The sequence below is a fragment of the Coloeus monedula genome (assembly GCF_965178545.1).
Source record: "Coloeus monedula genome assembly, chromosome: 11".
NCBI classification, from domain to species: Eukaryota; Metazoa; Chordata; class Aves; order Passeriformes; family Corvidae; genus Coloeus; species Coloeus monedula.
Window position 1 is genome coordinate 3,509,796 of NC_138791.1, and position 25,369 is coordinate 3,535,164.

A 25,369-nucleotide genomic window follows, 5' to 3' on the forward strand; every position below is an offset into this window, starting at 1 on the left:
TTTTATGAAGAATTTTCAGGTTTTCAGCTTTTGATCTATTTGGTCCACTAAGTGGCAGAGAGTTTGTTAATTTCTAGCTGTAACACCCAATGGAGGCACAGTTTATAAGCCTTAAAATTGGGACACAAAACAAGGAAATTACCAACTCGTGCTATTTAGAACTAGTTCAAAGACAACTAGACATGGTTTGCTACCCTTTACCAAAGGTAAAGGTGTTGCAAAAAAGGAAAATTCCCTTTTAAATGGTAAATGAAATGTATTAAATGGTATCTTACCTAACAACAGTAGCTTCAAAACAGCCAGAACTTACATAACATATATCAGATAGTTGCTTAGAGGTTATGTTTTTACATTTTAATACTGTGCAAAAGATTGCTACAGCTTTGGGTATTTGACAATGCTCAGATTAGACCATCGCACAGCAAATGTTATCGTGGTGCTGCATTTCTGAAATACCCCTTCTTCACACTTTTCTCATTGTATCTAGAGCAAAATCTCTTTTCATATTTGCTTGAGGTATAAATTAACTTCTGCAAGAAAAATACTCCTTCCTTGGAGCATTAAAAAAAAGAAGATACTGAACTGATTTTCACTCTACTTAAACAAAAGGTTGTTGTCTTCCAGAAAAATATAGTACAGGTGTATGGTGTAAACAGAACAAATTATATTTTGAAAAGTTTTGTATGCAGAAGCACAGTAGAAGAGCTTTTCAATAGATGGGCTTCTGAGGATCCATGTAAGCAGGGTTGTAAGGGGGCTGGGTGGGGTAAGGGGCTCCAGCACCAGCTGCAAAAGCAAAACACAAGAAAAATCAGATTTGTAAAATGTACATTCTGAATTCTACAGATAAAATGGCAACTTCTGTTTTGAGCACACAGTTAAGAGGTTCAGCTAAAGCCAGTATCTTAATTGGACTTGAAAACAGCTCGTGCTCACTCATGAAACACCTGCATTTCAGAAGTAAGATCACAAAAACCTTTGTTCTTGTTGGCTTTGGGGCTTTTTTGATGCTGAGTGTACATGAGCAGCCTTCAGGAGAGAACCTAGGCTAAAGAAAAGGAACAGATCTAGTCCAAAAAAAGAGCCAGTGGAAGTCAGGGGTGCACAAACAACAGGATATACCTGATAGTGTGCTGAGAAAAAATAAACCACTGGGAAAAAGAAAAAGTACTAGAGGAATCATCTTAGGATTCCTCCAGAGAAAATGCTTTCCTGCTAAGTGTCAGAGAATTAATTAAGGAAGTAAAATAGAAGTGAGAAAGTATCCCATCACTACTGAGCACGTGAAAGAGTTTTTGACTTATATACCAGACGTGTATCCCTTGGAAGAGATCCTTATTTTCTACTGTTCTGAGAAAAGCTGCTCTCAAGTGGCATCTTCATTTTCAGGTCTGTCAAGCAGCACAAGCTTGTTCAAGTAGCACCTGATCAGATCCCTGGAAAGTGCAAGTGTGGTTATCTTCTGCTGATCTTGTAAAGTGAGTGGGTTTGGCTCCTGTGTGGCAGAGCAGGTATTCTCCCCTGGCATGCAACCTAATTAAGAGCCTGCTCCTTGGTTAACAGACAGGAGAAATGAAGAAAAGAACTCTCACTCTGAGGCATTTTCAGCTGCCAACATGGAAAGTGCTTTGGTATGTTCCCAGAAAAAAACCCAAAACAACTGTTTTAAGAACTAACAAACCTGCAAAAGTCTGAGAAACTAGAGAGTAGGATAAGTTAAATGACTAATTTATTGGCTCCCTCACATGAAAAAGATGAAGCCAAAGCACTTTGGTATAATCTCATAAAACCCAGAGCTTCTTTGGCATTTATAACAGAAAAATAAGAGTCAACAGTCCTGGCAAGTCAGTGTTTTCACACGTGGGGCTGGTTTGCACATTATTAATGTACAATTCCTAACTGGTTTCCAAATGCTTCAGACTGTGAAAAGCCTTTTTCGTATGCGAGTTGTCCTGACAGTTACTTTCTAAGGGCATTATCTACCACTCAGGACTACACTTTGCTTGTTACTTAGAAGGATGAACAGTGAAGTCTGTAAGAGGGCTTGAAGTTCCTACAGGTAACAGCCTAGTTTTGGCCCCTCTGAGCAGCCAGGAGCCAACTGTTCAGGTAACAGCTATTACCAGCAGAAGTGGGAATTAGTCATTGCAACAATAAGGCTGCATGAAAACAATGCTGTTGAAGAAGGAAAGCTGAAGAAAAAAGATTGTGATAATTCTAACTGCAAGTTGTCAACAGACTTCTCTGAAGTTCATCAGATACTTGCTAGTCTACAAAGATAGTGACTAGAAAATACCATCAGTGAAACACCTTACAGAATCACAGGATGGCCTGAGGGACCTTAAAGATCATCTCCTTCCAACCCCTTTGCCATGGGCAGGGACACCTTCCATGAGACCAGGTTGCTCAGAGCTCCATCTAAACTGGCCTCGGACACTTCCAGAGATGTGTCCATAGCTTCTCTGGGCAACCTGCGCCAGGGCCTCACAAACCTCACAGTAAATAATTTTTTCCTAATAATTAATCTAACTTACTATATTTTAGTTTGAATCCATTCCCCCTTGTCCTGTCACTACATGCTCTTATAGAATATAGAGCTAGCAAATATTAGATTAGAAAGGGAATGAGGAAACATCCAACTCATGTATATATATATAAAAATATGTGTGTGTGTGTGTGTATATATATGTTAACTGGCTTTGATTTTAATATTAAATGTCAGCTGAATTAGTAAAACATTCTACTGGATCTACTGACAGTCCCACACGTTGCCAAGCTTTGCCAGTACAGCTCCAGCTCACACCTCCTCTGGCAATGCTTAACATAGCAACGTGGTAGGGAAATTTCCTCCAGGGTGAAAAACAGCACCCGCCATAACTTGGGTTTTACATAATTTGTTCACATTTGTATTAACACAGCCTCAAAAAATAATAAATGCAAATAACACAAGATTTTCTCCAGAGCAACTGTCTCTTTAGCTGTTCAAGAGATGAAGAAGCACTTGGTGCTGCCTTACCTGCCACAGTTTCATGGTAAGCTGGGGGTCCTGCCGGCTGCATGGGGTAAGGGGGAGGGTACTGCGCAGGGTACGGAGCCACTGGCATTCCCGGCTGGGGCTGGATAGCCACGGGCTGGTAGCCTTGATATGGAGCTGCTGGGTAGTTGGGTGGCACTGCTGGTTGTTGGGGATAGGCAGAGTGAACCACGGTTGTGGTGGCAGTGGTGGTCACCACAGCTACAGGCAAGGAAAAGGAACACAGTTAGTGCTGGTGGTCCCCAAACAAAAAACCCAAACAACTCCCAGACCCCTGACATGGTGAGAGGGAAGAGAACTTCTAAATGCTCAGAAAATATTCCAAAATAGCTCTCTGCAACTTCACATTCTGAAGCAGCTTAAATGCTTATTTTTAACATTTAGGTATTGCAACTTCCAAGCAGAGTATTTCCACCTATTATAGGAACACAATTTTCCATGAGGGATAAAAAAAAAAAAAAAATCCTCTTCAGAGATGTAAAAAAGAAAATAACTCTAGAGCTACTTACGCCGTGGTTTTCGACATGCTTTGTACAGACAGCAACAGGAACAGGTGAGGCACAGAATAATAGTAATGACAATCACTGCACAAACAGTAATTCCAATGGCAATAAGGGTTCCAAAACTGCAAGAGAGAGATCACCAGAATTGGTAAGAGTCACTCCTTAACCAAACCTTTAGCAAACACGTTGCTCCACCTCCAATCTCTCAGTACTTATTGGACTAAGAAATAACTGTGCAAGGCAGTGCTGCAGGAGGTCGGGTCCGCTAAGCCAGGGGAAGCTGAGCCAACCCTGCCAAGGGGTCTTTGGTCCCTCTCATCTTAGTCTGACTGTGATTGTTGTTGTTTTAGTGAACACACAGGTTCAGAGCATGCCCAAAATGAAGCACCCCAACCTTCGGGGTGACAGCAAGTTCTTCCCACATTCCCTAAGACCTCCCAGCCCCAAACTCAAGACAATCTCAGCACTGAACAGATTCTTGGCAGGCTCCTTGGCATCTGCAAACAGTTGTTTTAGAAACCATGTTTCACACAGTTAGGAAGAACTGAAATTCTGACTTTACTGCAACATAAGTATGCCAGCCTACATAATGGGATACAGAAACACTGCCTAAAACTCCACAATTTAGTACAGGAAGGTCAAAGATTACGCCAGCTTTGAGCTCTGTCATGAGCACCAAACGATGAAGGCAGACATAACCAGTCACCTCTAGAAGCTTTACAAGTTCTATTTACCACACGGGGGAGAAAAGGTATTGCAGCAAAGCCAATGACAATTCCCTTTAAAGTGCTAAATGAAATGATCTGTTTCCTACTGTCTGAAATCACTAAAGCCCTTCTTCCACAAAATCCAAAGTCTCCAGCACTCTTATTTCTTAAAAAACACACCATGCATCAGTTTTGGGAACAATTGCAGGAACTCAGTTTTAATGAACAACCAGCTCTAAAATAATGACCTGAGAGCTGGTTTCACATCCATCCTGTTTTTGCTTGTCGGTGGAGATTTTGGCTACAGAGCTGGTTTTTTTTCCTGCTCAGTTTCCTTTTAACAGCTTTAAACAAAATGACACATCTCCAGAACATGCAGCAATTTTCACTTGGCTACCAAACACCCACCAAATGTGAAAATTGCATTTGAGTGTTAGTGACACTGGAAGGTTAAATCACTGACAAAAAGAATTGCAAAATGCTCTAGCCTCAGCCCAAATTTAAAAGACCTCACCTAAGTGTCTTCTAGAGCAACTTAACCCTTAGTAAGCTGAGCACTAACTGAACACAAGCACTGACTAATAGAAAAGGCTCAATTTAAAATGCATTCTTTCCCCTTAAGAGAGGTTGCATCAATTTTATTTTGTTTCTGCAAAAACTAGAAGAAAAAGCTTGAGTCAAATCTCTTCCAAAACAATGATTTTATCAAACTGTATCTAACTTGAGCACTGATTCTGTGAAGCCCTAAATACAGCACTATGGATACAACCATGAAGTACTAAACGGGATACTGTGGATTGCCCACACGCACTGCAACTAAGCATTTACATGTAAAACAGGAAGCAGGAACTGCTGCAGCCTGCTGAAGTCACAGGAACCATGTCAGAAACACTGCCAGGAAAGTAAATGGATTACTGCAACACAACCACAGGACGTAAAGGTGCAAATAATGTGTTGAGGAACATGTGCATGTTTTGCCCCATTTATTTGCACCCTTACAAAACGTTTTTGACATGCTAAGCTAAACATGCACTCCTAAACACCCAGCTTTTAAGTGCCCTCTCATCCTCATGAGCATCAGCTTCACTTCAGCACAGTAAGTTCACAGCAGCTCATCATCATCCAAAAATCCCACTTCTTTCAAGTCTGGTATAAAAAGCAAAATCCAAATGCCATTTCAAGAGAAGAAAAAGACAGAGAGAGAACTGCACTCAGTGGTTTCGTACACTGAATTACCCATCCTGATTCCAATGCTCCCAAGGAACAGCATCCTTCAGAAACTGCAGGACAAGAAATGTCAACTGCAATTTCTGATACTTGTGGAACAGCCAACAGTTTTTTCTTTCCTCTTGTTCCCACTTCTGGATCAACCCTGAAAGAGCTCTGTCACCAGGGCAGTTGACATTACTTCCATTACACAGAGTTATTCTCCAGCAACATTAGCAGAGACAAAGTAAAGGAGTCTACTAGGTTCTTCCTCAGGCTTTTTCCCCAGTAAAGTAAAAAAACACCTTTTTTCAAGTGAACTATGCTAAGGAAAGAAATTCTTGTGTCAAGGAAAAAGATTAGGGCTGAAGAAGACAACTACAATTCTTCACTTCTACAGACAATATCTTAGAACCTTAGCAAAGGCTGGGCAAAATCAAAGATACCAAAAAAATGGAGATAAAGTGGAGAAATATTTACTCATTGTAAATTACTGAGCACAGCAGGAAACTGGCACAGTTTATCTTTCACAACTAAATTCATTTCTGATATGAGGAGAGAAAACAGCACAAGTCCATCTGCAGCCAAGCTGGCCATCAACAGATAAAAACAGTGGCCATGGGCTCCATTTGTTTATTTTTAATACAGTTTTCTGCTCAATGAAGCAGATATCTCATATTTGCTACCTCTAATAAAGAACACAACAAAAGCAAAGCTAAAAACCAACTCACCACTTTCTTATTTTCACCAAGTTGTTGGAGACACCCAGTGCATTTGCATCACTTGTGTCTTTGGCAAAATGACACTACCATGGCACAAGGACATTTTGCACCTATCTTTTGAAGAGTTAAACAGAGACACATGTTTGAAGGGCAGGTGTGTCAGGTGTATATGTCAGAGTTCTGTGTTCGTGTGTGCAAACACTGTGATCCAGTCCTGCCCACTGAAACACTGTGTGATTGCTGCAGACCAAAATTATAAGCTGTCAGAGACAACCCAGCAAGTAAAATAACAGAGAGGAGTTAGTTCTTCTCACAGTTCTCTAAGGAGTGTAATAACTGATTACTAGCAGGCATTTTTATCACCTACTTCACAGCAGATAATTTTCCTGCCAGTGCTTGGGCTCATGCAGACTAATGTCTTGGAACAGCAGCAAGCAGGGAGACATTTACAGAAAAAACTAGTAAGTGCTGTGAACTTGTAATTCATGTCATCAACACTCTCTTTCAACAGTGGAGCTCTTCAAAAAGAATTTTTTTTCTAACTATTTTTACTGACAATCAAAACTAGCAATACTCTTCTGGAATTTCTGCATGGTCAGTCACTACCTTACTCTAATAATGTCTTTTTACTGCCCAAGGAGTATTGTCCTGAGCACTTCTTGAGCATTTAAGTGATATCCCACTACTGAAAAAGGTGCAGGAAGGCTGCCACTAACTGGTGATAGTCAAGTGAGGTCAGAATGGTGCTCAACATACTTTCCTCAGTGAACCTTCTAACTTTCAGGAGACAAGACATTCCAGGTACTGTATAAAGACTCTCTTGCAGTATGCTAACTCCTTTCTTAGACAAAAATCGCTTCATTTGATTGCTTTCACCTGATGAATCTGCTTAAAGGACTCTGAAAATATTTGGAAAAAACACATTCACAATAAATGATAATTTAATGACTGTTAGCACGGCACATAAATGAAGAACAGACGTGAGGGACTGTTGCTTACAGATTCTCCTCTGAATGGTTAACCATGAGAAAACAAATGCCAACCAAAACCGAAAGCACACCTGATGCCTGCATTCTGCAAACAAACGTCACAGTGCAGAAATCAGGGTGGCCACAGCACCAGCTCAGAATGCTCTGCTGGCGTCAGTCAGAATTCGGGTTCCCAGACTCCCACATTATATACACCACAGTCTAAATAAAGCACACCCAGTTATAAACAGCTTGAGCTCATTCACTGACATTTCCTGCTTCTTTCTCTTCACAGAAAAGGGAACTTTTGCCAGTGATTTGACAAAAAACAAAATCAAACCTAACAGTGGTTTTACTGCAGCAACAACAAACTGCAGCTTCTCATAAAATGTATGGGAAAGTAAATATGGAGAGACTTACTCCATTTAGTAAAAATGGAGAGACAATACCCTGCCCCTTCCTACCACCACCTCCCTCCTGCCTTGCCCTACCTCCACTTCCACCCTTATCCTCTCTCTTTCCTACCCTTGGAAAGCACTGAAGTGTATGTGTAATGAGGATGTCTCACAGACTCCGCTTATCTCTAAAGCTGTCTAATTATTCAAAATACCTATCAGGTCACATAAAGGGAGTTACTTGCCTACTTTACCCCTTTCAGTACTGAATGAGATGCAATGGACATATTAAAATGTGAGAATCAAGCCCAGAATCTAAATAGTACTATCTGTAGAAGTTCATTCTCAAGGCAGTTGTTCATGTTGGAGATCTCTATCTTGAACACTGTCAAGTGGGGAAAAAAAAGTAGTTTATTTAAAGCATTTTCAAATATCTTAGTTTCAATTCCAGCAACATATTTTTAACTCTCCTTAACAGTTTGAATCACTTAAGTCAGTGACATTTTATAAGCTGATACAAAGAAAGTTTTCACATATCTATGCATTCATGTGAGTAGGACATACTAAAAATTTTGTCTTAAAACAGAAAAAAAAATCCAAATGAACAATGAGACCACCTAGTTCTGAAAAATTAGTTTAAGCAGCCTTTTTATTGTGCAAGTTTTAATCTGCTCCAAGATTTGTTCCATGCTTCAAGAAACACATTGTCGAAGTTCTTTTCAAAAGCACTGCTGCTTTTAAAAACAAACATTTACAAATACTGAGTTACAGCTGTAACACAGGGTGGTCTGGAAAGACGTCAAAAGATAATTTAGGCCATTCCTAAAAGTAAAATTTAAAATTGAGTATATGCATGTCATTCTTTACTGCTCCAGAAAAGGATCCAGTTCCCAGAAATGTGATGGAACAGTAAATATCCACGTTTGCCCTGACTCAGGAGTAGGGCATGATGAAACAAGTCCCCAGACAGAGATGCTTACCTAACATTTTAGTCACAGCCATACAATGCCACATACTGCCTCTAAAGTTTAGCAGGAAAATAAGGAATAAATTATTTTTTTAAAGCAATGTGAATTCCCAAGAGCCTTTCAGAGGGATTACTTTTTACAACTTCACTAACAACACACTTCCTCAGTTTAATGTCTTAGCCTAAAAAGTCAAAACGTAAGAACCACTTTCCTAAAGATTAAAAGAAAATAATTTACCATTACTCAGAAAGCAAACTCAGAGGAAAACATTAGCCTGATTTTAACACTTGAAAGAGTGACCAGCCTATTTTAGCACAGCCAGGAGCATCAGCACAAGCAGACAATCAAAACATACACCACAGTTAAGCCTCCCAGTCCAGGTGCAATCACAGAAATTGCTGGTGCAGCCTTGGCCACCTCCCCAAAACAGGATCTCTACATGATCAGGAAGTTTCCAAGTGATTCTTGTGGTAGGCAACAGGCAGCCTAAGACTCAGACTGAGCAGCATGGTTTCAATTTTATGAAATCTTGGTCATTTCATCAGACTGGCAGCTTTGAGTAAGTGCAAAGTCATTTTTTACAAGCTCTACAAATGCAGTGAAGTGTGGATTGGAACTGTGATGTCTGCACTGGTCTTTCAGACAAATGTTAACTCAAGTTAGCACTTGAGGCTGTCTCTCCTGCGTTCCTGCCCACATACAGTCCCTTAATGTCATGAAAAGGGTTTCATTTTATTTTGACTAACCCATCAGAGGAGCACCAAGCTCAAGCCATCACTAACTGCAACCTGCCCTAGCAGGGACACAGATTAACTGAAAACCCCCTAACTCAGCACTACTTTCCATAATTCTGTCTGGGTACCCCCAAAAGGAGAGTTTGCAACAGGAGCTCCAGCAAAACAACCCCTCTGTTTACCTGCAGTACCAACAGCCCTGAGCTACATCCCCCAGAGTCCACAGCTGAGCACAGCCCAGGGACCCAGCTCTGGCATGAGAAACAACCTAAAGCAACAACAATAAAGCCATGGGAAGCCAAGAAACCCTGCAACTGCCAAAGTGCTATAGAAAAAGAGAAGGCAGGAGTCTTCTTGGGGAAGAAGTTTGCTAAATATGTACTGAATGGAGCCTTTAGCTGTTTGTTTGAATAGGAAGCTGACGTGGATTACTTTAAGCCCAAAATAATGAACTTTAATTTTATACACAAAGACCTACTGGAAATAAAGCTAACTACTATTTTTTACATTATATTTACATTATTTTTTTTAATTTTCCTTTTTTTCACAATAACATGTTTAGCACAACATGTTCTTAAACAGCCTTTATGAGAAAGTGGCAGGGAGGGAACTTCCTGGAGTTTGTGGTTTTACTCAGACATCTGACACCCTGATCCAACAGGTTATTATGGAAGATGTATACAAGCTTATATACTTCTTGGTCCACAAAGAGCACACTTGTACTAAATATGTCTATTTACATACATCCCTTTGTAATACATACTAAAAATACAATTTTCCAGTGAAGTTTCCCAGGAAATCTATTATTGTACACTCTGCAGACAACTGAGAGTAATTGCTGTAAGTAACTGGTGCATTAAAATATGCACATAACAAGGAGAAAAGTCAAGGCTGCATTCAGAGGGATTCAACAACAGTGCAAGAATCAACACTGCAGCTTCATGCAGGCCCCCAGATAATTTTCATTGGATCCTCAGCATATAAACTGTCTTTAAACACAATTAAAGGCATTTGCTTCTACAGCTGGTAAATAAATTTTAAATGCTCTTTTAGTGGCAAAAAGAGAATGTAGATTGATTACAGCTATTTAAGGCAAACAACATGAGTCAGTTCCATTCCTACCGCCCACTTCAAGGACACAGGATGTTACCCCCACAACCAAATTCAAATTTGGCAATGGGAAGGATTTTTCTTAGATAGTTAACTGAATTCATAGAACAAGTTTAACTGAAAAAAAAATAATAACAACTAAGTGCCACAAAAAAATTTTCCCCACAAAACCTGCAATATTATGAATTTGCTACTGCCAATACCATACTAATTCTAGAAAGCAGATTTTAAGTAACTAATTAGAAACTAACTTGGCTAAAGAGTCAAAGGACTTTTTCTTTTTCCTGGAAAATTGTAACCAGGTGTATGACTTGCCAAACACACTGGAACTGCAGTAAAAGGGAATTTGGACTAGGTTACACCCACTTGCTTTGCTTGCCTTATAACTCAGCTTTTATAGCAAACACACCTTTTTCTTTACCCACATAACTCATGTATCATCACATATGTAAAAATTCCAAACACTGTGTTCAGGCAGGAGCAAAGTTTAAATTAAGCAAATTAATTATGGTGTACTACTCTGAAATGACATCCTGCCCCACATTCCCCCTCTCTTCTGGAATATTACTCATCCAGCACAACAAGGATCATCAAGGAAAATCTAACAGTGTACAACTGAGAACAGGCCACTGCAGCAGAGGTCACATCTGGCCAATCACTACTTCTTTTAAATGGCACTGATTGTTAACAAGACCTTCACCAAAAGAGTCACAAAAGTGACTTTCATGACTAGTTCCTTTCACAACCTAAAAAAAGAGAGATTTTTAAGTTTACCTCTCAGTGGAATTGAGAGCCAGAGATCACACTAATAAAAATAGAGGTGTATCACATGAAAAATGAATGGTATAAAATGCTTTGAATAAAAGTATTTTGTCAAAATGCCAATCTTTACATAATTGGCAATTTCCTGAAATTAAACTAATTTGTTCATTTCACAGAAGACCCTACAGCTGCAGTTTTAAAAGGCTGGGCAGTTTAAGGATATTCTCCTCCTCCCATAATACATCTACAACACAATCTGTGGCAAATATATCCAGCTACACCTCAGGTCAGGGCTTTTTTATGGCAGTATATGAAAAAGCAGAATTGGAGCTGCCTTCGGAATCCACATGCTCAAACTTTTACAGATCCTAATAAATAACCATCATGGTCTTTTAAAGATGTTTTTAAAGGATTCTCTGTCTCTTGGACTATAGGATCCTTCTGAGGGTTACCCTACCTGCAACCACTTCCACAAGCTCTCCCTCCAGAGTCAACCTGTATGTTGAAAATTTACAGTTTTCAGAGTTACACTGTGCAGAGTTACACAGAGGCACAACAAAACCCACAGCCGGAGGGAACACTCTGCACTGGTAGGTAAATCCACTCAATGAAGCACAGAGCCACAGGAAAATTAACTCCTCAACAAAATCCAAGTGACCAATCTTGCCGTGTCTTTGTATGCTCAGGCCAGGTTGTCTTGTTTGCTGCTGTCACACAGCCCTCTGTGGTTAGCAGAGCATGCTAACCCAGCCGTGTGCATCTGCCTCTGGTGCCAGGGCAGCATTTTTCAATCTCTCCTTCCTGCTTGGTTTCTGAGGAAACAAAACCTAAGCCCAGTGCCTGCAGCAGCAGCTCAGACACCACAATTCACAATTCTGCCACCTTCAAGCAGCTTCTTCACCAAGAACACAGCGAACACAAAACCAAACGCTCTGCGAGTTACCGCTGCTAGTTGTGCAAGCTGATATTTACTCTTCAGGCTAGTAAAAAGCATAGAACATTTTTTTAAAGTGGCTTCAAATCCAAATCTCAGTTGTTTCCAGGCAAGAAGCTTACATTCCTTGGTGAGATTAGCCTGTGCCTGGACACAAGCCTCCCAGAACAGGCTCTATGCAGTTTAACTCATTTATTACAGAAAATATCAAGGACCAGCACTGGAATAGAAATCCTTTGCTCATTAAATAGAGACTGCTTACATTTCTAGAAGCTTTTTCCCAATTTTCGTGGAGTCTTCCCTCTAGAAATATTCCAAAACCACTTGGACACATTCCTCGGTAACCTGCTCTAGGTGACCCTGTCTTGGAGGGAGACTGGACTTAATGATCTCCAGAGGCTCCTTCCAACCCTAACAATTCTGTGATTCTGTAATAACCCTCATGATTTATTTTCTTACCATTGACAACATTTTACAGATGCTGGAGTATCCAAATACACTGGAAAGTGTAAACTGGAGTCCCTGATAGTGATAGCAGGGGAGGAGAAATGGGGTATAGTTCAAAATAACAGTATTTTTGACCTTGTCTGTGGAGAAAACATGGGCTTGAAAATATCTAAACCAGACAAAGCAAATTAGGATAATCACATCTTTCACTGTTAGAAATATGCTGGTTTTGCCAGATTAGGCCTGTAGCAGACTACTGCAGATGCCACATTTCAGCCAAAGGCAGCCAGAATGACATGGATTTTTTCCAGATCATAAAAGGACAACGAAGCCACAAGACAACACATGGCTCAAACCCCAAACGAGCACAACCCCATCCAACAAGGCTGTTCTGTCTCTGCTGGCCAAAGCTCCCCAGGAAGATGGACATTCTGCCTCCCCCTTCTCATAAGGAGGAACAGCCTTTCCTCAAGCATTACTGTACCTGTTACACAATCTGCTGTAACTTACAGGCAGAAATTAATTCAGAAACAGAGCCCAATTAACTGTGTACACAGACAATGTAAAGTTTTGTTTTCAATTAGAAGCTGGTATCAGCTGCCCCAAGTACATTATTTTCTGCTGTAACTCTGATACAGATGTTCTGAATTGCTCCACCTCCTTAAACACTCAAATATTTCACAATTAGTTGAATTGTGGATGTGAGTCATCTAATTTCCTTTTCCAGTAAGGGTCACTATTGGAAAACTGGCATACCAAGGCTAAGTAATCACATTACCAATGAAAATAATAACAAGTGCTATCCTGGTGAATCAGTGCTCTGCTTCTTGCACAGTTTCTTAAAATAAGAATACTATGTACAGCAGAATGAAAAGGGAAAACCAGCTAAATTTACCTTATTGCTCACAATCCATCTTCGAAACCAGAGCAAAGCAGGGAAAAACTCAGTAATCCAATTAAAATGTGGGGAAAAAAATCCTGAAACACCTTCCAGTAGTAAACACTTTCCACAACACATTCACTAGCAGCAAAAATTGGAGCAATCACTCATGGTCGAGGAAAAAAGGTGACAAATTTATCAAGTTCAGCAATATGAAACCCATGCCTACACCCTGACCTAAAACTTCCACATGATCTTTAAGGACTGATCAACAAAGTAAAAAGCCTGAATTTGAGTTAACCCTGACTTTCATCCTTCTCCCAGAATGCTTACATTTGCTTCCAAATGCAGTATTCTGGGAAGCAAAATGCTTTCAAGTACTTAGAAGGGCATTATTAAGACACTCCAATGGAGTGTAATTTATTGTCTTTAAAATGTCTGAAGATTATAGGGTATGGACTGCTTGCAGTGTGAAATACACTTAAAAGGACTGCCCAAAGTGCACCTCTGCCTCAACAGCACCTGATACTCAGTGTAAATACTGAAAAACATTAATACTAAAGGATAATACTAGAAAGAAACTTGCCAAAAACTGGTGCTTTGCTTGCACTTCTGCAGAAGATCTCAGAATAAACACAGTAAAAAAGCAGAAGTAGAAGCAAACTAGAAATTCCTTAGCTGGGCAAGACAACAAAGAACAAACATTCCAGCAATAGTCCTTCCCTAGCCCTTAGAATTAGGGTGTAATTGTGGCAGGTTTTCCAAGCAGGGAGAAGAGACACTCAGACCACAGAGTCCAGTGGCAAGTCCACAGGTAGTTTGTAACTAGCCCTCAGAAAGGGGAAGTTCTCCTAAAAAGACAGGGCTTGCGAGCAGTGTACCAGGGTGGTAACTCAATCTAGAAATCAGCCTGATGCAAGAAGAATGGGGAACTCAATGCCTTCTGACCCATAATGCCAGGAGACCATCATCTCCTTCTCAAGGGCAGTGTCAAAGGTAATATTTGCAACTCCTAAGAAAGAACAAGGTGCTAAAGGAAGTTGTCCTTCGCTGCCTCCTGCCACTTTACAAACCGTTCAAAGGGAATGCTCATCTTGTTGGAGAATCAAAGAAATATTCCAACTGACATCAGCCCTTCTCTCTACACAGTGAAGAATTAAACTAACATAATCATCAAGAAACAAGGCAAAACCTGTCTTTTAAAAGAAATTGGCACGGAGAGAGAGGGTGGAGTATAGCTTGCAGGCAAGGAAGCAGGGACACCTCTTCCAGAAGGAATACAGCTCACTACTTGGTTAAAAAAACACAGAAACCTCAACACACACAACACAAAACCCCGGGCACTGTGTGTAACTAAACAAAAACCTATCTGGTGTCCCACTGGCTGCAGTCACAGATGGGGCCACTCACTGCAATTCCCAATGCTGAAACACCCTAAATGGGACACCTCAGTCATAAGTCATTTTGGCAAGTTCTGAGATGTGGTTTTCCTCCAAAGTCATATCCAGGTGGCTTTTCAAGGACAGTATTCCTGTGAGTAATTACCACTTTTCTAATAAAATTGCCTAACAAGAAGGGTAAGTTTGATGTCAAATCTAGGCCTTTGCACAACACTAATTTTTCAAAGCTGCAATGTAATTGAAAGGGAGAGGAGGAGTCACCCATCTTCTCGAGCAGACATCCATGATGCTCTTTTTAGACATTTCATAGCTGAAAACGAAGATAATTAAAACAATTTAACTGCTCCTTCCCAAATGCTTGGGTTTTTTTTACAAAGAGCAAGCCCTGACTGCAAGATAAAGGCTCACGCCTGCTGCACTTGAACCACACATCTGAAGACAGGATGATCAGCCTAGCTGAGAAGGGGCATCCCTCCTCCAAAATGTTTGTTACATCAAACCCTTCTCGTTGTGGAAGAGACCAAGGCTCCAAGACATCCACGTACCGCATTCACATCGCCACGGCAGCGCTACCTTTCCGTGCCTTTACCGCGGCTCCTTCCTCCACCGCGGGAAAAATGTGCCCGGACTTACACAGCGCGGGGGCTCCGCCCGGCAGTGCCGGGGAGGGTGCACGGCCCCGATCCCCGCCCGCCGCTCCCGGGGACGATGCCGCTCGCACGGCCCCGCTCGCAGCCGGCACCGAGCCCGCGCGGCGCGGCCGCTCCGCCGGAGGTACCGGGGAAGCCGGGCGGGTTCCTCCCGCGGCTGTCGGGGTCCCGTCCCGAGCCCCCCGAGCCCCGCCGCTTACCCCATGCTCGCCCTCGCCGCCGCTCGCCCGCGCCCGCCGCCCGGCCCCGCGCACGTCACGCCGCCCGCACCGCCCCTTAAAGGGGAGCCCCTGCAGCGCTGCCGCGATCCCGATCGCCCAAACCTACGCAGCGACGGCCGTCAGGCAGCGCTCAGCATCACTGCGCGCAGCTCGGGCGTCCCCAGCATAAGAAGGACACGGAAGTGTTGGAGCGAGTCCAGGGGAAGCCACGATATTGATAAGAGGGCTGGAGCACCCTCCCTAAAGAGACAGGCTTGGGAGAGTTGGGGCTGTTCAGCCTGGAGCAGAGAAGGTTGTGTGGACATCTCACAGCACCTTGCAGGGTCTGAAGGGGCTACAGGGAACCGGAGAGGGACTCTTTGTCAGGAACTGGAGTCACAGGACAGGAAGTAATGGGTACAAATTGAAGGAGGGGAAATTTAGGTTAGATATTAGGAAGAAAGGGTTTTACTGTGAGGGTAGCGACACACTAGAACAGCTTGCCCATGGAGGTTGTGGATGCCCCAATCCAATGTTTGAGACCAGGCTGGATGGACCTTCAGCATGTGGCAGGTGTCCCTGCCATGGGGGAGGCTGGGAGTACATCATCTTTAAGGTCCGTTCCACCCTTTTTAACATTCTGTGATTAAACCCTGCCCTCCATCATCTTCCACACTCTGAAAAATTGATGCATTTTTACAGCAAGACTCCTGTCATCACCAATGTAGGCTTAAAGGAATTTACTTTTTCCCCAAGACTGAAACAGAAGAAGAAATGTTGATAAAAACTAACTGCAAAAGATGCTAGAACACCATGGAGATACTTCAAACAAAAGCAGATTTTCTTCCAGAGCCACTTTGGATTTTCTAAGAGTACAAAGCACATACCAATGGCCATAAACTAAAACACAGGATGTGCCACCTCATCATGAGGAAGAACTTCTTTATGTTAAGAATGGCAGAGTACTGCAACAGGCTGCCCAGGGAGTGCATGGGGTCTCCCCTCTGGAGACACTCAAATCACACCTGGGCACATTCCTGTGTCACCTGCTCCAGGTAACCCTGCCTTGGCAGGGGGGTTGGACTAAATGATCTCCAGAGGTCCCTTCCAACCCCAGCTGTTCTGTGATTCTGTGCTAATGCTTCAACCTCCCGTTCAGCAGGCAGGATACAGATTATTACATACGGAGATTGTTATGGTCTAAATAGCAACATCCAGCCTCTTCCTCATGTCTCTCCTTCTTCCAACGTGTACACAGATTTTGAGTGCTCCACATTCTTAACACACAAGTAAGTATTTCTATTTTCACACTCTAGCAGCACAGAATCATGGAATTGTTTAGGCTGGAAAAGACCTTTAAGATCACCGAGTCCAACTGTTAACCCAGCACTGCCAAGTCCACATGTCCTGATCACACAATGAAGAACCTCTAAACAAATCCCATTTTAAAACCTTGTATGGCTTACCTGGGGCCAGAAGAAACATAGAAATCATCAGGGTCCTGAAAAATCTGCAAATCTGAGTCAGAGATCCTGTAACAAGAGAATTCATCTCAAAAAATGGAATTTATGACTTACTCAAGTTACCTACCTAAGTTTCAAGTGCTTATGAAAGGTAAACTAAAAAGAGATTCTTTTTGTTGTCTGTGGTGCTACAAGTATGCATTTGACGTTTGCCTGACCAGCACCGTTCCAAGGCAGTTTTGCAAAATCCAAAAACAAATAGATCATACATAGATTTGGAGCAGCTGTGGATAAATGCATTTACTGCATTAGCCCTAAGTAACTAAAGTTAGTCAGTGATTAACAACAAAAATTAACAACTTTAGCTTTTTACTAAGCTCACCTTCACCATTAACTAAGCTTAGTTTCACCCAGGTATGCTCTGACACAGGCATCCCTGCTTTGGGGAGGAGAGAGGAGCAAGCACAGTAATTTGTCCACAAAATGGGGTCATAGTCTCATCCTCTACACGGAGAAAACCAAGTATCAATTTTATGATGAGGGTTTCTGTTCCCTTCACTCAAACTGAACTAAAGGCAGAACAGAAGTATGCCATTTCAGTGTCACTCCCTCCTCCACCTGGCTAAAGGACATCTATCATCTGATAGTCTTTGCTCCCACACTGCAACTGCACATTATCATGGCCTCCAAGGAGTAGATTTGTACTTTGAACAAAGCCTCTTATGCCTGGGCAAGGGGGAGTGATGCTCACTTTCCCTACAGAGATGTGGATGCTCTTCCATGCTTCACAGAAACAACATCGAGCTCAGACCAGTGTTTCACCCCAGACATCATTCAGTGGTTAAGCCCTGCCTGAGCCAGGTGTAAGATAAGCAAGTGGCTCAGCTCAAGTTTGTGCTCTACCAGCCTCAATGATTCTCCACAGCAAGTCTGGCAATTTTCCACATTATCCACTCTGTGACTACAGTCAGAACTCCACAACAGGTGGTTTTAGAGGGTGTCCTCTCTGCTTCTTCGGGATGCCTTTCACTTGGTGTTGGAGGTTTTTTTCGGGAGTTCCCCTTCTGGTTTTTTTTCCCCCCTGTTGAGGAATTTTCCCCATATATGTTGCCGGGGCAACAAATTGCTGGTACTTGGGGAGGACAAAGGACCTAGCCCCTGAGGGTGTGGTCCAACAGGCTACTCTCTTTCACCTGGGTGTGTGGGCAACTAGTGCTGGGCGTTCAGACGGAGAGAGGGGCTGCTACCATCTCCTCAGCACTGGAGACTTCTGCTTTTTTTTCGGCTGCCTTCCTTGTACCGTAGAAACCCCTTTCCCTGCCCCGCTGGGAGCCGGGCTGTGGCCGCCCTGCCCCCGCCGTTGCTTGGAGCCTTCGCTGCTCTGTAGCCCCGCACGCCCTGCCTGCCCAGGCCTCCGGGCGTTCCACTGCAGCTCCGGAGTTCCATACATCTCGTCTGCCACCCGGGATTTGTGCTCGTCCCTGCTGTTCCCGAGGGTCCGGCCGGACACCAGGATCAGCTGCCCAGGGGTTTGTGAGGCCTTTGTCCCATCCCTTCCCGGGATCCCAGGCCGCCATTGCCCGCGTGCTCCCCGAGCTCGCTCCGGAGCGCCCCCTGCAGCCGCGGGGGAACCATCGCACCTGCCCTGCTCACCGGGAGCCGCCAGCGCCCCTGCCGGCTGCGAGCAGAACTGCACCCGAGGGGAAAGGGCCCGACAGCCGAGAAGGCTGGGACTGGGTTTGTGATTGTTTGCTGTTACTGCCATAGTTATTGCTGTTTGTTTGACTGCTTATACACACACACATATATATATAATAGTAAAGAACTGTTATTCCTGTTCCTCCTCCTTTGCCTGAAAGCCCCTTAATTTCAAAATTATAATATTTCGGAGGGAAGGGGATTGCATTTTTCATTTCAAGGGAGGCTCCTGCCTTCCTTGGCAGACACCTGTCTTCCAAACCAAGACACTTGGTAACATTTTCCATCTGGAACAGGTACCAGTGGTACCTATCTGGTGTCCTGAAGCATTCTAAAATGTAAAGTTACAGCTTTCAATAACAAGGACTTTACACATGATATAGTAATACTGACAACAATCACTGTAACAAACACTAATGCATATTATATCAGGTTTTGAAGCCCTCCCACCAGGGTAAAAAAAAAAACATATTAAAGCTTCATCCCAACCAGTTGTTGGACAGCGATTCACGGAGTTCACTGGTTTTCTCTCGGATCTTGTTTAAAGCTTCTAGAGATTCTTCTAGGCCAGGCATCCTCAGAAAAAATAGAGTGTCATTTTGAAAATGCTCAAGAAGACACACATCAGTTCATGCATTAATTTATCCACCTTATTGTTCCCATTTTACAGGTAAGCAACAAGCATTAATTTTGATTCCCTGATAGAACCAGACAGAGGTAAAAGGCCCTTTAGGAAGATTTAACCATTAAACAGTGTGATTTTGTCATTTGATGACAGAATTATAATAGGTTGTATACATTCAGTTTGCCTCATACCTTTCATTAAGCTGATCGCACTGCGACTGTTGTTCATCAAATTTTAGGAGTACGTCAGAGCACCAGAATCGACCCAGGCAAAATGCACAGCAGAATTGAGGACAGGATTGTGCAGGTTGTACTTCGCCAAAATAATCAGTATATGCCTGACAATCCTCACCCAAAACTGAAAAGATTTACAAACCAATAGTTAGTAAGCAAAGAAATAATCACACAAAGACTTTTTCTCATACTGACCAGATCACCTAAGTTACCAATTAAATATGCTAAAAGTTTTTGGGTTAGGACTTACAAACCAAGTTCCTTTGGTGTATAACAAAGGCAAATACGTACTCCTCACACACAGAGTATCTCATCTTCATCAAGCACCTCTATTGAAATGTTCACACAGACATAAGCACTAAACTGCATGAAAATATGAGATGCTGGTGATACTCTTCACTACATGTGACAGTAGTTACCAAATTACTGTAAAAATGCAAAGAGCAACATGAGTTGCCAAATAGGTTAAAAAATACCGAAAAAGCACTAAGATCAGTTAGAAGAAAACATTACATTTTCCTAGAGATTTGACTTGATGCAAAAGATGCAACACCACCATATGCACTGTAGGTTTGGATTTCCGTGTGACTTGGTTGTTTCTGCCTTTTGCTTTGTTTACTTCACAGAAAATCCTAATCCTGATAATCCATTGCATAAAATGGAGATGTCATACAACAGAGATTCTTAGAACTATAATCAGTCTAGTGGCATTCCCACTGGAAGCATCACCTGGTGTAGCTATAGTGGTAATGCAGTGGGGATGTTCACGTACCAGGATTGCTCCCTTATGCGACATCCCACACTTTTCAGAACTGCATTGGGCTGATACATTCCTGAAGAGACTGGCTGTTTTCTCTCTCTTTGCCCTCCCAAGCCTGAGTAACTGCACCATAAGAATGGCATATTAAAAGCTTTTAACTGCCACATAAAAATACTTCTCAAAGCTTAAGTAAAAATCATTTCCCAAGAGAGGTATCACTTCCTTTTTCAGTGATAAATGCTGCAGTCCGCTGGTTTCTATTCATCATTCTCCTTCCTATCACACATCACATTAACAAGACATACCCTGACATCTTGCTCCTAAACCACACTCCATCCAAAAAACTCAAATTCCTTCAGGTGTAGTTGTTCAGAGAAAGCAAACAGGAAGAGGCAAAGACAATAAATCCTGTTCCTTCAGTAGAAAAGAGGTATTTCCTGGAGTATTTAAATGGACTTTAGCATTTGAAAATTCAGTCTTGACTCTCTGGCATCAGGAAATACCTGAATACTTCAACTGTTGCCTGGAATAAAACATAAAACCTTTCCAAACAGTGTTAAAATGACAATATAAAAGCAAGTCTTTAATTGAAAGCCTGCATGGCATTATGCATACATGACACAGCATTTCTACAATTTTTATATGGTTAGTTAATTAGTCTATCAAATATTGTCCAGTTAGAAGAGCAGTTGGTTAGGTAGTTTCCCCCCGGGTTCTGCCCCTTTGGAGTCCCCTTCCCCCATCCTTTAGCCCTACACTTTATTGTGTCTATGATGTATGGTGCAAAACAAAGTGTCCTTGCTAGACTAAAGGCAAGACTAAACAGAATTTCAAGAATGTATTAGTAAGGGTTTGGTAAACTAAGGGGGAGGACAGGAAAAGTACTAGAAGTTATAACTATCTATTAACAGTCTACAAAGTTACAAATACATGAAAAATACATAAAAAGCTAAAAATATTTAGGCATCACAGCCAATGATATAAAGAAATCTTCTAAGGGTGTAAACATGGAGGTTCATTAAACAGAAACAAAGAGGAACTTCTGTACCCGTAGCACAGTACTTTTTACAGCTTTACACATGCTTACAAATGGTTGACCAAATTTTTCCTCTGCAGACACCTAATGCCACCTGACTCCTCCCTCCTTCCTCTATCCCTGACAAGGAAATGACAGGTAGTTAAACCAATTCCAAATTACCTTGTGAAATTACAAAGCAAGGCAAAAAAACAGCAAAGTTCCTCCCTTCATCTCACAATTGTACTAGTGCAGCACAATAAAACAAGGAAAACCAACGGCCTGGGCCAGTTATCAGGTGGCCGAGCTGAGCCAACAAGGGCTGAGCACACCAAAGGAGAAGAATTTGGTGCCTCTATGTTGTTCCTCTCTCCTTCCATCACCTGTGGCACGCATGAGAGTCTTCCTCAACTGACTGAATTCTCCAGCTCATCAGCTGATCAACTGGTGGCACTTTTTTCCCCAGCTGTTTTTCTGATGGGTTAATTACTTGAATAACCTGAGAAGAGGTACAATGCACACCCAACCCACCACAATGCAGCTATTGAGGGGTTCATCCTATCCTGCAGGACAGCAGCATGATGATTTCACACCATCAGTACCACACAAAACCTTTAACAGACTGACCAAGTTCCATCTCGAGAGCAGAGCTGCCAAACTGCTTCCACCCAGTCCCCAATCACTGCAAGAAGTAAAAACTTCCAACCCCATTTATTCAAGGTCAGCTTGCATACAGTTACTGCTATAGCACTTTCATGGTGAGTTAGCTTAAAGAACCCTTTTTCTGGTGCTCACACCTCGAAGTACTTACAGATAAAACTCTGACCATTTCGGCCACACTGATTTCAGCTCAGCCCCCAAACAAACTGCGATCCTGGATTACTCTGACCAAGTCAAATGGGTTCTTGCACGTCGCAGTCAACTTTCCTGCACATGTTTTCTGTTTGTGCAGAATTTGATCTCTCTGATCAAGTGACACCACTGATATATAAAATATAAACAGTGCTTCTCCTTCTCTGAGACTTCACCAGCTAGGTTCTATGATCACATCTGCCCTTTCTAACCACACAACAAAGTTGGGGAAAACCACACAGTCCATCCTCTAAGCACAATAACAAAATATTTACAGACAGGGCTGCTGAAAAAGAAATTACCAATAATAGCATTTGATGTATGAACTCAATTATCAAACAAGCTTACATAAGCAGAGCTGTTTATGTGGTATCATCACTTAACACCTCAATATTTCTATTATCCTGCCGTAAACGGGTAGAATTTACTGTGTCGGGGGTGAAAAGGTGAAGGTTTTTAATGGGATACTTCAAGAATGACCAACAGCCACTTCAGCCCATCATTACCAGTTACCAGCAGTCCCTATCATGAGGCGGGGTCCCGCAGCCACTGCTGGGCATTGGAACTGCTGCTGGCCAACACCACCGCTCAACACGAACCCACCTCACTTCGGCAGAGCTTTTCCCGCATCAGGGCTTTTCCCTCAGCAAATCCAATTCCGCGCCAAAACCGCTGTGCGCGTGTGGGCACCTCCCGCCGCCGCCGGGAACACGTGCCCCCAAAAATCACGCGTTCCTCAGCCCCCCAAACCACGGTTCCACAACTCCCCAAAGCACGCGTTCCTCCACCCCGGCCCCGGGATGGGCGGCTGAGCTGAGGGGGCTGAGCTCGCAGCCTGGGGCTCCCCACGCCGGGGGCTTCGGCCGGGCCTCCCCGGGGGATGCTGCCCCGGAGGAGCCGCGGAACCGCCTCTGAAAGCGACGCCGGAGCCCCCCAAACTCCCTGAGCCCCCCCGTTCGCCGCTCCTGCATCCCCCTGCGCTCACCCTCACCGGCTGCCGGCAGCAGGAGGAGGCGGAGGAGGCAGAAGGCGGCAACATGTGGCTGGTTAACCTTCTGTTTAACAGGTATTCAGATTATTCCACTATCCAAAACAATGAGAGTGGAACAAGGAATGAGACAAATGCAGATGGACTGGACTACAATAGAATATCACTGACTACAAAGGGAAAGACCCAGCTGTTGGAGCCACAGGGACAAAAGCAGACACAGGTAATAGTATGCAATGGTGTTTACAAGTGAAAATCTACCATGAGACTACAGATTCAGGAGCCTTCCCGGTATCACTAGAATGCTATCAGAGCTGACATGTGCCAGGACAAAGAGAAGACATTCACGTGGCTGGTTTCATCCAGCTTCCAAATGTTACCTTATACCCCTCTCCTGCTTCCAACTACCCCAATAGCCAACCATCACTGGAAGACTCTCCCTGGAAATCCATCTGTCAAAGCACTTTGTGACACACAGAGCAACAGGAAGATGCAACAGGAGCAAAGGGTGCAGGAATTAAATGCTTGTTGGCAATCTCATACAGAGCAGAAACGAAGGTGAACCCAAGAAAAGTTAGTGACTCCAGAAGAAAGGAGTACCAAGCGACGGAAGTGCCACAGCAACTCCAGATTACCTGAGCTTCAGCTAGACTTGGGAAAGGGTTTCCTAAAGCCCCTTTCATCACGACCACCCCAGCACCCAGCAGCGGAGCAGCACTGCCCGGCCACCCTCCTGCAGCACTGCTGAGCAGAATAGCGGGAACAAAGCAAAAACCAGCCTGGATCAAAGGCCCTGAATGACCTGCGTCAGGAACTCAAACCAAGAGATAAAACAATCAACAGAAACACATCGTTTACCACCAAAGCAGAGCACACAGCACAATGCGTACTCTCCTAAAAGTACTCGAAACATTACATGATTTCACCTCTGTCAGGACAAGTTAAAAACAGCGAGGGCAGTCAGGAGTGCCCACAGCTCTTCGGAAGAGCAGCCAGCCTGGTTATCAGCACTGCTGAAAACAGCCTGGATGTCCAAAGCAGAGCACGCAGCACTGCCACACTTGCACCATATGAGATGCGCTGCTTCAGTGCCAGGGTGGCCGCTCAGTTGGAGCAGATGCTGCTTTCAACAGGTCAGAGAAAGGGCAGAGCAGGGGGACACGCATCTGCCCCCGATTCACATAAGCAAAGATGTCCTGCTCTGAGCCCGGCCCCCGGCTGAACTCCCTTCTCTTGGCAAAGGCAAACAGCTTCCAGCTTCCAGCAGGGCAGAACACACAACACGGGAGAAGCCAGATCTGAAGCGGAGGCGACTGGAGGCAGGCAAGGAGGCCGAGAAGCCAGGCCGGGCAACACAACTTTGTCCGGCAGCTGCCGGCCAAGCCCTCAGACTCGCAGCAGGCAAAGGGAAACAGCACAGCCCGGCACGGATCACAAAACCGCCCTGCCTCCATCCCAGGCGTGGGTCCCCGTGACACCCCAGCCTGCCGGCACCCCCAACCCACAACCACCGGGCAGCACTGCCGTGCTCACACCCAGGAACCGGCCCCAGAGCTGGGCTCACCCCGCAGCCGAGGCGGGCAGCACGCCCCGAGCCCAGCGGCGCCCCATAACCCAGAGACCCCCCCTACACCGGGCGGCCCTGCCCGCAGCCACAGACACCCCCAAACCCGGAAGGACCCTCCGTGCCCACAAACACCCCAAACCCGAGAACCCCCTACACCTGCCTACAGCCCGGCAGGCGCGGCAGCCACCCCCCGATCGGGCGCCTCCCGCACAGCCGGACGACACTCCCCGAGCCGGCCGTGCCCCGAGCCCCTCCGCGGCCCCGGGGGAGCCCCCGCGCTGCCGGCACCGGGCCCCGCGGCCGCCGCACTCACCGCCGGCCCGGCCGCGCCGCCGCCGCCGCCGCTACGGCGGCCCGCGAGGGCCATGGCGGGCGGGCGGGACGCGTTGCCGGGAGACGGGCGGGACCCTCTCCGCGCTCGGGGTACGAAGGCTTTGTGTGATCACTTTCTAAGGAATTATGGGTGCATTGGAATTTATGGGTTGGCTAAACAAGTAACTGAAAGATGTATGGTTTGCCAAAAAGAAAATAAGAAGGTGATGAGAAAA

General features: G+C 44.0%; 1 protein-coding gene across 4 annotated transcripts; it reads right to left on the reverse strand.

The window, feature by feature from the left end:
• Window positions 1-642: 642 nt before the first annotated feature.
• SHISA5 (shisa family member 5) lies at window positions 643-25,164 on the reverse strand. 4 transcript variants are annotated; one of them, XM_082288909.1, is made up of 7 exons: window positions 25,135-25,164; window positions 19,598-19,763; window positions 19,271-19,357; window positions 17,087-17,152; window positions 3,544-3,659; window positions 3,017-3,235; window positions 643-786 (listed from the first exon to the last, which is right to left on the reverse strand). In XM_082288909.1, the coding sequence occupies exons 3-7, from the start codon at window positions 19,354-19,356 to the stop codon at window positions 710-712; spliced, it is 564 nt and encodes a 187-aa protein (XP_082145035.1). In that variant the 5' UTR covers window position 19,357; window positions 19,598-19,763; window positions 25,135-25,164; the 3' UTR covers window positions 643-709. The 4 variants fall into 4 exon arrangements, with proteins under 4 accessions (XP_082145035.1, XP_082145033.1, XP_082145034.1 ...); XM_082288907.1 differs by lacking the exon at window positions 25,135-25,164 and adding an exon at window positions 20,705-20,904; XM_082288908.1 differs by lacking the exons at window positions 19,271-19,357; window positions 25,135-25,164 and adding an exon at window positions 20,705-20,904.
• Window positions 25,165-25,369: the final 205 nt, after the last annotated feature.